The 12788-nt window shown below is 40.1% G+C and overlaps 1 protein-coding gene across 2 annotated transcripts in view; it reads right to left on the bottom strand.

Annotated features, from left to right (window-relative positions):
- Positions 1-12788, bottom strand: part of BCL10 (BCL10 immune signaling adaptor) — a 146975-nt gene that overhangs the window by 12687 nt on the left and 121500 nt on the right. For both annotated transcript variants that reach the window (XM_078645540.1, XM_078645533.1), the window contains exon 2: positions 12278-12566. In XM_078645540.1, coding sequence (XP_078501666.1) covers positions 12278-12566 — 289 coding nt within the window. The remainder of the gene's footprint in view (positions 1-12277; positions 12567-12788) is intronic.

Here is a 12788-nt window from a genome sequence, read left to right as displayed (position 1 = left end):
GAGAAGGCAGCTCAGTCAAGGCTAAGATTCAAAGAAGGCAGAGTCCAGCAGCCAGCACCAACAGAATTGCACAAAGTCTTTGTGCCACTGAGGCTTAAAAAAACAGGAACCAGTCCAGCAAGCTCTTGGAGATTTAAGCAGCACAGAAGTCCTTCTGACAGAGGTTCAGTTCAAGATCCAGAAGTTTCTGATTTCAGGAGGTAAAAGACCGAGTATTTAGACTCAAAAATGCCTTTTTCGTAGGGGATGTCTTCAAACAACTCTCTGAAGTGCAAAAGGATCCCTTTCAACCCAGTTCTGTCTGCCAGGCTAGCTGTGGGGGATAAATCAGTATTTTGTGTCTTGACAGGGCACTAACTATTGAAATGTGAGTGTCAGCTCCTCCCATTTCCTCCCAGCCCTGGAAGACCCATCAGAATACAGATGAGCCTCACCTTCCTGTGTTTGTGGCTGTCAAGAGGGAATGCACACAGTGTAGCTATCACCAAACCCAGATGTATATTGAAGACAGGCTGTCAGGCACAAAGAGCAGTAAATAGAGAAATTACCACCTCCTGAAAGTAGGGAGGATTTATCATTACCATTCCAAACATATGAAACATTAAAAAGCTACTACACTATGATCAGGAATTACAGCTTAAAGGTGTAATAAGGAATTCCCAAAGCTGGCCTGTGAGAGGAGTAGGCCTCACAGTAGTGAAAAATGGAATAGGGTGTGTTACTACCAGGACATGCAAAACATACAAGTACATGTCTTACCTTTTATGTACATGGAACCCTAGCCTTAGGGTTACTTTGGGCAAACCTTAGGGGTGACTTATATGTAATAAAAGGGGAGTTTAAGGCTTGGGGAGTAGGTTTAAATTCCAAGTAAACTGCACACACAGGAACTGCAGTGGCATGGATGAGACATGTTTGAAAGACTACTTCTGGCACAATCAGTGCTGCAGCCCACTATTAGCATTTGTAGTACAGGCCCTGGGTATGTGGTAGGCAACTTTATAAGGGACTTACCAGTGTTACAAATATGCAAATCAGGTATGCACCAATGTCATCATGTTTAGGGGAGAAACGCATGCACTTTAACACTGGTAAAGTGCTCAGAGTCCTAAGGCCAACAGAAAGATTCAGCAAAACATGAAGGCAAAAGACACAAAGTCCAGGGGAGGACCGCCCTAAGAATCCCAGGTATAACATTAGAGACATAGCAAATCTGTGTACAATGAAAGCAACAGTGCTGTGTAAATGTGTAAAAGGGAAAATAAAGACTTCTATCAGTGTACTACTGGTCTTAGATGGGATCATTAGTATATGTACATCACTTAACTCATAGTCATGCAAAAACTCATTCTATGTAATTGTATATATGGGTTCCACTTAATATTTTCATGTCTCAGTGCACAAATGCTTTTGAGTTAGGAGCTTAATCTGCCTTTTAATGTACCACAGGGCATTTTTGGTGTTTGAATACCAAATTCTCATAGGAGCAAAGTGTTTTGTCCTTGGTAAACTTTTACTAAACCTCATAAGTCTGCTTAAAAGAAAAATGTCTTCCTTTAGTACAGACTACTCTGGCCAAATGAGCAAGACCTTGTGTATCTAAGCCTGTCCTGGAGCGCACAGGTAGGTGCGATGCAGATACTTTAGCTGGATGAATTGAAATTGTGATGCAATTGCTGACCCTCGTGAGGATGCCTTTGCCTCCCTTCAGTCTTCATCAGAGAGTGGTCCTAGATCATGTTCTCAAGCGGGAGACAGCTGATCAAAGGAGTCTGGGATATTTGGAACTAATGACTGCATGTTGTGCCACCACTCATTGAGAATGACTAGATGGGAGCTCTATAAAAGGATGTCATTTTGGCCACTGCCACTTCATCATATGTGGACATAAGAGTATTTCACTAGGGTTTTCTAGGGAAATTCTGGTTCCAGAGTAAACCTCTTAAAAAGGAGTTGATTTGTGTAAAAAAATGTGTGGCATCGCAAGGGGGAAAGTTTTGTAGCTCTTTTAATAAGCAGGGCAAGGCCAACATTTTAAAGATCGCTAACCTTTTCAGGCAGGAATGGGGGAATGCCTGAGCAATCTGTCTACATGTGTTTGAAGGCTCCTGCCCCAAGCTATCTTTGCATCCTGTGTCATATAGACCCATAAGTATTTGAAATCATCTCTAGCTGTAAATCATGGATCCAACTAAGGTCCTAGAGGTCATCAACAAGTGGGTATACTGTCAGCTTACTTCCATTTATGTGAAGTCCTGTCATGGCTCCAAATATACGGACGATCTGCAGGACTATTGGACCATACTCCAGTTCCCTCAAGAACACCAAAACCTCATCCGTGTACAGCACTACTCTGCCCGTGACACCCCTGTCCATTCATACCCTTTCATCCGGGAATCTACCATTCATTCGGGCATCTACCTTTCTGCTAATGGCTCAAACGCAATACCGATGAGCACAAGACGACAACCTTGTCTAGTGCCTCACTGCACTAGAACACTTCGGACACCTCTCGTCCTACCCTAAACCTTGCTGACAGGTTTGTATAGAACAATCAGACATATCTAAAAACAGGAGTGGCCACAGTTGACCCTCCTTAAAGTGTGTAAGGGTCTCCAACCCAACGAATCAAAGGCCTTTTCAAAATCAGCCAAACAATCTGAAAGAGCCTCTAATCTATTTGCAATGGTCAGGGCATAGTGGACACACCTGCTATTGCGTTTGGGGTGCATTAACCCGTAATTCCAGACACCACGCCCAAGTCGGGCAGGAGTCTGCAACTTTTAAGAGACAATGACAAGATTGAGGAGCAGTTTGACTAGATTTGATGCATAGAGTTTGAAAAATGAATGTGGGAATCCACTGGGACCCGGAGTTAGGGCCCAAGGCTTCTTCCAGCTCTTCACAAGTGAAATCTCTTTCGAGGAGACATTTCTTCTCTTTTGTCCACTCATTGGGAGATCAACAATAAAATCAGGTAATGTGTCTGTGGTTGGCACAGTCATCTGGGAGTACAGGATGGAATAGTAGGCCAGTAACCACCAAATCCCACCCGTCATATAATTGTGAGATGGAGTCTTGCTTAGATGTGTTTTGGCACAACCAGTGCAATGTCTTACTTCAATGAAACAATCAGCTTTGAGCTGCAAGCCATGCAACCCTCGCCTAATCCACCAATGTTTGTTGAAGTAAAGTCTTTATGCAGGTACTTACTGAGTGTAGTCCATGACAGAGATTCTATGTATTGAGATTCAAGAATAAGAAGTCGAGCATCCAGATCTGCAACCTCTCATTGTTTCTGCACAAAATTCCTGCCAGAATGCTGATAATGTTTCTTCTTATTGTGGCCTTAATGACCTCCCAAAGTACATCTGGGGAAGCCTACGGAGCGCCTGTTCAGCTCAAAGTATGCATCTAATACATCTATTATGTGTGTTCTACATTCCTCATCATTCAACTATCGAGCGCCATAAGGCCCCTGCCTGTTTCAGACCCAGCCATATCTGGAGTTCTACAAGCGAATGGTCTGAGAGGCCACACACCAGTATTAGCATATAAATTACTCTAGATATCTCTAAATTTGGCATCAAGAATTAATGGAGTTGGGAAAACGGGAGCCCTGGAGTACAATTTAAAACCTTTGCTATTTTGGGTGAAAGGATTCCCAAATGTCCATCACCCCCACGGTGTCTAAATCTTGTCCAAATAGCGCCCCCGATCTCTCTGGACTCCAATTATGCACTATTTTCAGGTCCCAACCCCTGCCCCTCCAGGATCCAGGGACCCGGGGAAGCTGAACAAGTAGCTGGCCAACTGTTACCATAAAAGCCACAGATAGAGACTGTGGCTTTTCATGAAGCAGCCCAACAACATCCATATATCTCCCCGGATTATCATGCCATACCAGAGTAACTTGTCGGGGCATAGCTGGTTGTGAATTGGGATCCAAGCTTCTAGATCACCTAGTAAACATTGAATGAATACCTGTGAGAAGGTCAGGCAGAACAAAATGGGACAATTATTATCTACAAGATGAATTTCTTGAAGAAATATAATGTCTCAGTTGAGAGGTTTGGATGCCCTGAGGTGCACTAGCCTTTTAATTTTGTCAAGCAAACTATTCATATTCCTAATGAGAATTTGCAACTGACCTTCAAGAGAAGCTAGATCATGATCAGCTGTAGGGAAGAATATATGTCCATGCAATTGACCCTATGTAAAGTATCAAAATGTCCCATGAACTGCCAAGATTGATTAAACAAACATTTTTCCAGAAGAACCAAACCCATCTCCTCCCTGTATTTCGAGAACATGAAGCATCTGTAGGAGACCTATACCAACTTGGTGGAAAAACGACCTAGGCCCTTATTACAGATCAGGTGCACTTCCCATGTTTGCCCCATGGTGCACCTTAAAGCAGGTGTGCCGGGTACAAACATGAAAAGTGCGCCCTATCAGGGAGAAAGAGTTACCGTGGGGCAGCCGCAAGCTTGTGCTGGCCCCAGGGTAGCCCATTCAAGATAAATAAAGAGGAGCTGTTTAAAAGCTGCTCTGTGTTGCTCTGTGCAGGTGGCAATCTGCCTGCACTTTCAAAAGGGATTTGAGATCCCCTTGCAGGCGGGTGCAGAGAGTTACTGCACCCGCCTTGAGTTACTGCACCCGCCTTCAGGGGGATGTCTGAGGCATGTCCATGTGACCCCCATTCATCTCTTCAGAAGGCAGCATTTAAAAGAGGCACTGAAAGTGCGCCACCATTTTGAAGCACACTTTCAGTGCACCTTCTAAAGGCATATTTGCCTCTGCGCCCACATTGGTAATATGGCTCGGGCACTGAAGCAAAGTGATTCTCTCATTTGCATGGGGCCACATCACATTGCAAATGAGGGAACACCCTCTAATGATAGCGCTGGTGCTGTACGCATGCCTGCGCTATCTGTAAAGCAAAAGGCTGCTGCACAAGCAACTGCGGCCCCTTCTGTAATACCAGAGTGCCCTGAGCGCACATAAAGCAGGTGCATATGCCTGTGGCGCCCCCGGGGAGCTTGTGTAATGCAGCCTCTGGTCTGGTTGTTGTATATCCCAATTACCACATCATATAAAACAGAATACAAACTAAGGTAAGTGCTTCCCCCAAGAGGGTCACTTAAATAGGAGTCAGTTCTGTATGCTCCACAACACTACTAACCCATCCCCTATACCAGACTTCATACAAAAGGGTTTTTCTCATCCAGGAACCCAGGTGATTCACTCTAACCACGACATCTTTTTCTTCAGCTTGAGTTAGCTTCAAGGTGTACTAATTACACGCTCCCAAATGAATGAACGGAGTTCAAATATTTCTTCAAAGTCCTAATGTACTTTCTTTGTGCCTGTTTTGTAGTATGTGTATGTGCTATAGAACACCCATATACCTGATTTGCAGCAGCAACATTTTTCCAGTGACGTCTTCACAGATATACATGTCTATTGTGGAACATCAGCCATGAACTGATTCCACAATATGTAAAATTCATTTACATATCACTCCATTTTGCTAGTATCAGTTAAGCATATTCTACAAAAATTGAAGAGGTCAAGTCAAAAAAGCTAATGGTTATACTTCAGATGCAAAGAACCTACTAGGCTGAACTTACCTTCTTTCCATGTAGCACCCCTATCCACAGACATGGTTAGATTACATAAGGTAGGGTTGCAAGGGGCCTTTCAAATGGTCAGCACTTATGTTTGCATAAGTGGGAAGACAACAACTAATCCCTGGATTTTTCAGATACTTCCAGTAATCTTTGCAAAGAAAAGTGATTCCGACAGAAATTATCATTGACAACCGAAGGAGTGGAACGGTAAATGTATTAAGCATTTGCACATCCAAACTGTAACCGGTCTATTCTGGGGGAGAGAGGAGAGACCTTTAAGTAAAAAGATCATAGGTGGGCTTTACATATTGCTCACATTTCTGTAAATTAAGTTAAAGGCACAGTATGGAATATAGCAATGTGCATTGCTATTTGCAAACAATGCTCCCGTCTCAAATTTAATTATTAACAATGAGTGAGAGCAGTGGATGAACTTTCACTAGTACACACAAAATGAAGAGAATTTTATGATAAATAATGGGCTTACATTAGTTTTAATTACATATAATTGCTTCACTTGTTATTAGGGCTGGGTTGAAAGCAGAGCTATCAGGCATATTAATAGCAATACTTTACAATATAAATAGAGTGAGCATTGTCTCCACCCAGAAGAGTCTTACTCTCCTGTCATGCTTCTGGCTATTTGGTGTATCATGCTTCCTTCCACTAGTGCATAAGGTACTATTTTGAATCTGAAAAGGGCACTCAATCATCACACTGTTTCCTACATTCGATTAATTATCTCCTATACGTATTTTATACATAAGACAATCCTTTCCTCCTTTTATTCATATGCACTAGCAAAGCCAACAGTGAAGGACTTAATGTGATAATAAGTATATGTCTAATGGTTTGTCACAACTGTCCCTTTTCAACATGGGCATTTTTTTTTAGCTCTAGATTATGAAAATTAATTGCACCCGATATAACCTCCCTTTTTGGTATATTGAGTAGAACACCAACATCAAAGGCCTTACACATGAGAAGTAGATTCCTTTTAACAGGTCTGCGAATCGTTACCAACGTTCTTAACCTATGAAAACAATGACTTACATAGGAACAGCCTCAGATTTCAGGTGAGCCTCAGCACATTATTTTCCATGCCTTTATTTTATCTGGATAATTATTCTTGAAGTATTGTTTGGCCAGTAGCCTATTGGTTGTGCAGGAGTGACAACCTGATCCATTTGTGTCCTGTGAAGGATTTGTAACCACAGAACCTGGCCTTGCTTTGTTTAACATGATCTTAAATTTGGCACTTTATGTTCACTACTTTAACTTGCCATTTGACTGTTAAATGGCAGCTTAAAGGCTGTGTGGAAATTGGTACAAAGTTACAGCTAATGCGCAATTTTTAAAACCGAATTTAAAAGCAGTTTTTGGAAGTAACCCATCTTTGGAATTCTTGGTGATCCATCAAGGTAGTGCAAGCTAGGATTAACAAAGCAAGCGAAATCACTTTTGTTAGGATGCGTCCATCCAGCAGACTGCTACAAATTTGGCGCCAGCATTGTGGATGGAGAGGTCTCCGACTCAGACGGAATACACAGGGTACAGCACACTTTGTTCCCAATATAGAAGCTTAACGTAGAAACACACTTTTCCTGCTTTTCTTCCAGATGGATGTGTTTCCTATTAAGCGATTCCTGAAATGTTATTGGAAAGCAGTGTATTCCTCATGAATCTTCTATTTCCTTCCTCTTTTGTAAAAATAGGACAGTGGTCCACTTTACTGATATTCCCAAGGGTTAGTTTCTCCGGTCTTGAATCCCACAAATAAGGGTGATGGTTTTTCTTTACAATGGATATCTGTGGATCTTCATTGAAGTCCCTTTCGATAACTAAAAGCCCTTCCTAGCAAACGTCTGCTGGAGTTCCAGCAGGATAGCCAGGCATTCCTCTAGTTTATTTTGTGAATGACGCTATAACTTGGATAGTGGCTAAAAATGATAATGGAGACGGATATATACCATATGAAGGTACTGCCACTGTCCACCATAACAATATCTGGAAACATTTATATGTCTATTGCTACAGTTGTATTGTGTATCTTTTTCTTTGTAAAAAATATTTTACTAAAAACATGTTCACTAAAACAAACTGCCCGAGTGCCACGTGAGTGGTTCTCATCTGAGGACGTGTTTTTATGTTATTGTACTAAAAAAATAACGGATTCAGAATTACATTTTTTAGCAGCTCAAATTTGGGACATTGTATATGAAACAGGCAGTTTCGCATTTTATAATGTTAAATGTAGTATTTAGTGGATACGCAACTCCAAGTATGATAGCAGGTCTACATTGCATTTTAATCCGCTGCAGGTGACTGCGTTTCAAAGGCTACAGGCAGAATCTGTTGCCTGTAATGGATAACATACATCCATATGCAGATCACACGCAAATACTCCTTCAACTGGAATGCACCAAAGAAATTGGAAACACACCATTTTCAGTTGTTTCAGAGTTGTGGATAAATGGATGACATGGAGCTATCTCAAATTGAATGCTTCCAAAACAGAAACACTCACGTGTGGCGAGTGGAAATATTATGATTTGTTTGCTGCCCGGTCTGATGATCTGAAAACACCGCCTAAAGTACGGAAGGAAGTACGAAACCTCGAAAGAACTTGGACTCAGAGCTATCCATGAATGCTCCATTGGACAAACTAGCAAGATCAAGCTTTGTTACTATAAAAACTCAGAAACGAATCTTCCCCCATTTGGAATTTCCACACAAGGTCCAAACTACTATCTCCCTTGTTCTGTCCAAAACTCTATTAGCTAATAGCCTCTAAACATGGATCACCTTTAACTACCATGAAAAGACTACAAAAACTCGATTAGCTAATAGCCTCTAAACATGGATCACCTTTAACGACCATGAAAAGACTACAAATGATTCAGAACTTGGCTGCCAGACTACTCTTACATATAAAACTGCAAGACCACATCTCCCCTGCATTGAAAGCCCTGCATTGGCTGCCGGTTGCCAGAAGATCCACGTTTGTATCACCCACAAAGCAATGCATGGAACGGGACTGCTCTTCATCAGGCATAAAATCACCAAACACATTCAACAAAGGAACCTCCGCCCTAGAGTGGCACCTTGCCTCAAAATCCCAAGATAAAAAAAAAAAACATAGGTGGCACATCCTTCTCAGTTCAAGCAGCCAAACTACAGAACTCTGTACCACCAACATAGGATCCACGGATAACCACCTTATCTTCAGAAAACGACTCAAGAATGGTCTCTTCCTCACATAAGCATCATAGGCAAACAGAAATATACAGCATATCCCTCTGTATATAATCATTTATTTGTCCTATAGATATATACCTATATGTGTGTATTGCTTTGTATAAACATGTAGAATAATTATGTTAAAAAAATAAAGATATTCATTAGTTCTGCGAAACAAATATACATAATACTGATAGGTATATTATTCTATGTTTTTAACATGTATATAAGTGACTGCATAAATAAGTAAATCTTTTATCATAACTATTTATCTACAATTGCTTCATTATTGCATTACAAAAAATAAATATTCATAAACAAATAAATAACATAAATCTTAAGTACAACAACACTTGAAAGCCGGAGTTTATTTAATGCATCCTTAATCTACATATACTTACTTCCTTTATGCATCTATACACCTGCCATGTACTTCTAAATCTATATATTTATTACTTTTCTTTAAATTCAGCATATCTAATGCACTACCCTATTTCTCACCCTATACCTAGCTATATATCCTCTACCTTACTCTCTGACTCATCTCAAACCTCTTTCTACTACTCTTTCCAAAGCACTACCCTATTTCTCACCCTATACTTCTATCAATAGATCCTCTACCTCTGCGCGCTCATCCATCCCAAACCCCATACTACTACTATGATACCCCAAATAACCGTTTCTAGACTCTTCCCTACTCTACCACTCCTTGCATCATCTCATACCTCTTTTACAATTCCGATCCCCCAAATCAAATCTTTCTAAACCTTGCCCCTCCACATCCCTTTTACTAATCCTAAATCTCCTCCTAATGCTGACTTCCAAAAAAAAACCAACAAGTTTAAATCCTTCCCTCTCCTATCCCTCCACTATTCTTTTTAATCCAAATAATAGACTAGCAAGTCCACCTCTCAAATTAATTTCATATTTCAGTCAGTCAGTCAAAAAACTTCATTTCATATTTCACTAAATTAATTCACCACTAATCTATTATGGGTTCCGGAGTAGCGTGCGACTGGCCGAAACAAACGCTTCAACACCCCATCAGGGGTAGCAAGGGATATATATATATATATATATATATATATATATATATATATATATATATATATATATATATATATATAAACCTTTTTTCCCTCTTCTATCACTCCGCTATCCTTCTCAATTCAAATAACTGACTAACATATCCACCACTCAAATTACTTTCGTATTTCAATATATGAATTCACCATTAATCCTTTAGAGATTCCGAAGTAGCGTGCTACTCGCCGAAAAAGTGCTTCAACGCCTCGTCAGGGGTAGTAAGCGCTATATAAATGCAATTTCAATAACATACAATTATAATATACTGTGCCTGCACAAGTTCTGTAAAATCTGAAGGATATATTTTTAAACACAGCTTCATCAATTGCTTGGTAACTAATGAACCTATTCCTACTTCTTGATAACACCTCGATGAACACACAAAGCATTCCTTCAATTAGGTTATTAGTTTTTCATTATATAATTCAGAATTCAATCTATCAATGCTTAATTTGTGCTGGAGGCTGCATTTGATGGGCACACAGTCAGAAAAAGTGTAACAAAGGGAAAGAGAATGGATAACAAAGTACATGCATGAACAGGATAAAGGGGCAGGAAGTGCAGGGTAGTGGAAATAAAAGCGGTGTGAGGTGAAATCAAGACTAAGCAGTGATGGAATTTAGCAATCTGGTAATTTGGCAGTGTCCTAAGAAAAGCACTTTTTGAAAAAAAACAAATTAAGCATAGGCCTGAGCATTTTATAAGCTGGAGAGACAAACTCTTAAACCTACACAAAGCTTTGCAATATTGATGATTCATATAGGTCTTGCATGGAATGTGTTGTATCACTATTTAAAGAAAAGGCGCAGCTATCGGTATCCCTAAGATTCAGGTGCACCAAATGTGCCATACTGTTTTTCAAGACACGAAGAAAAAGACAGAACCCCCATACATTTTCTCAAAGTGAGTTAATTCCCAGAGGGAAAGGCCACCATGCATCCTCTAACACTTTGTTAGTTTCCTTGGAAGGAAATTGGACGACTGGTGGGCCTGGGGCAGATTGGCCTTCTCAGGGTCAAATAGTGTCAAGAGAATGTTGCTGAAATAACACATGAGACCTGACGGAATAAGAAGGTGACTTCCAAAGTTGTGATTGTAGCTCTTGGGGGTTCCAGACAGCTGACATACAGGAGCGAGGAAGAACAGGAGTGCAGCAGTGACTCGCACACAGATTGCTGATGTGACTCACCACATTAAGGGAGTGAAAATGAGATGAGCCGGAGGTCAGGCCAAGCACCTCTTCGGTGCGTGGAGGATATTATTAGACTATCTGTAGGATTATACAGGAGGGAGCAGCTCTAGATCCAGGGCTCTCAATTTTCTTGACTTGTAAAAGGTCTCCCTGTTATGAAGTAGCTGGTTCCTGCTCAATAGGGTGTACGACAGACCGTGCCAACAAGAAAAAGCCTACCTGATAAAATAATTAAAAGAGTCAACAAAACTGTTGATATAAACACGATTAAGCTGCAAACCTACGATGCTGGATTCAGAGGCCAGAAGACATTTCCAGCAAATACCAAAATTGGAACTTGGACCCAATTTAAGTAGGTGTTTTGTTATTGTCTCTTTGTTGCACGTTACTTGTAATAACTGGAGATTAAACCATTGTGGTTGTATATGCTGATCATAAAACTTTGCAACGTATGTGGACATTACAATGCAACCAGAAAAGTGTAGCATATTCAATCTATGCTAAAGAGGATCTACATATCTAATAAAATGTGTGTAAAAAAAAGAAAGGATGAGTCAATTCAGTCTCTCAATCTCTTCAGAGTGACCTCAAACCTGGACGTTGGCAGTTCAGAAATGAACATCCCAATGGTGAAAAGTATGGCAGAATTTGTAATTATCAAAGTATACCAATGTTATCCAACTGACTTTGAAATAATACTGAAATTTATAATATGATGAGATCTCTTCATAAATTAGTACTTGGAGCCAAAATGAATTCTAAATGGAACTTCTTCTTAAATATGTACTTTGTAGAAACAGAGCCAACTCCTTGCATGGTAATTATTGTTCATTGTCTTCTTTTGATTAACTGCTTGTATTTTCAGTTCTTTTGAACCCACGAGTTAAGCCCTGCCTTATAAATGCATAAAATAAATACATGAAAACTCTCATTATATCCACAATTGCAATAAAAAAATATTCCATTCCATCTTGAGATGATAACATAATAGGGTAACAAGTTTAACGTGTTTCCCTTTTTTCAACAAAATAGTAAAGCATATTTTAGCTTTTTCCTTGATATGTTGAAGTGTAAAGGCTACCATAAAAACCTGGAATTTCAAATATAGAGATTAATTATTGTTTACCTCTGCGAGCTAGTAGCTTTGCGTTTTTGGCTCTCTGCACAGAATTTGTTATCTTTTCTATTAAAAAGTTTTGTGTCTTTTCTCGTCGAATAGATTCAATGAATACATCCAGTCCCTTGGGATGTAATGCTATGCGATCCAGCATCTCTCCGGCTCTTTGCCTACTAGTTGTTCTGCAATTAATTTCTTCAGTATCACATTTGGTGAGAATCATCTTTGAACGCAGGTAATCAAAGTGCCTCTCCGCTATGATTTTCTCACACAGCATTGGTCGTATTGCATCTATTGCCTATGAAGAAAAGAACACATAGTTAACTGATAGCAATTGATCATGGTAACTGCTTTATGCATAGAAATACCACAGAGTAGTCTTCTGTGAGTGCACATAACACCATGCCATTCAATGCATTGATCACTAAGGATCTGAATTAATCAATTCATACATTTATATAAATTTTAGGAAGACAGACACCCTCTACCCCTAAAATGTTATTCCTGAAGACCAACAATG

The sequence above is a fragment of the Lissotriton helveticus genome, chromosome 1_1, assembly GCF_964261635.1.
Source record: "Lissotriton helveticus chromosome 1_1, aLisHel1.1, whole genome shotgun sequence".
NCBI lineage: Eukaryota > Metazoa > Chordata > Amphibia > Caudata > Salamandridae > Lissotriton > Lissotriton helveticus.
This window is presented reverse-complemented; position numbering and strand designations above follow the sequence as displayed.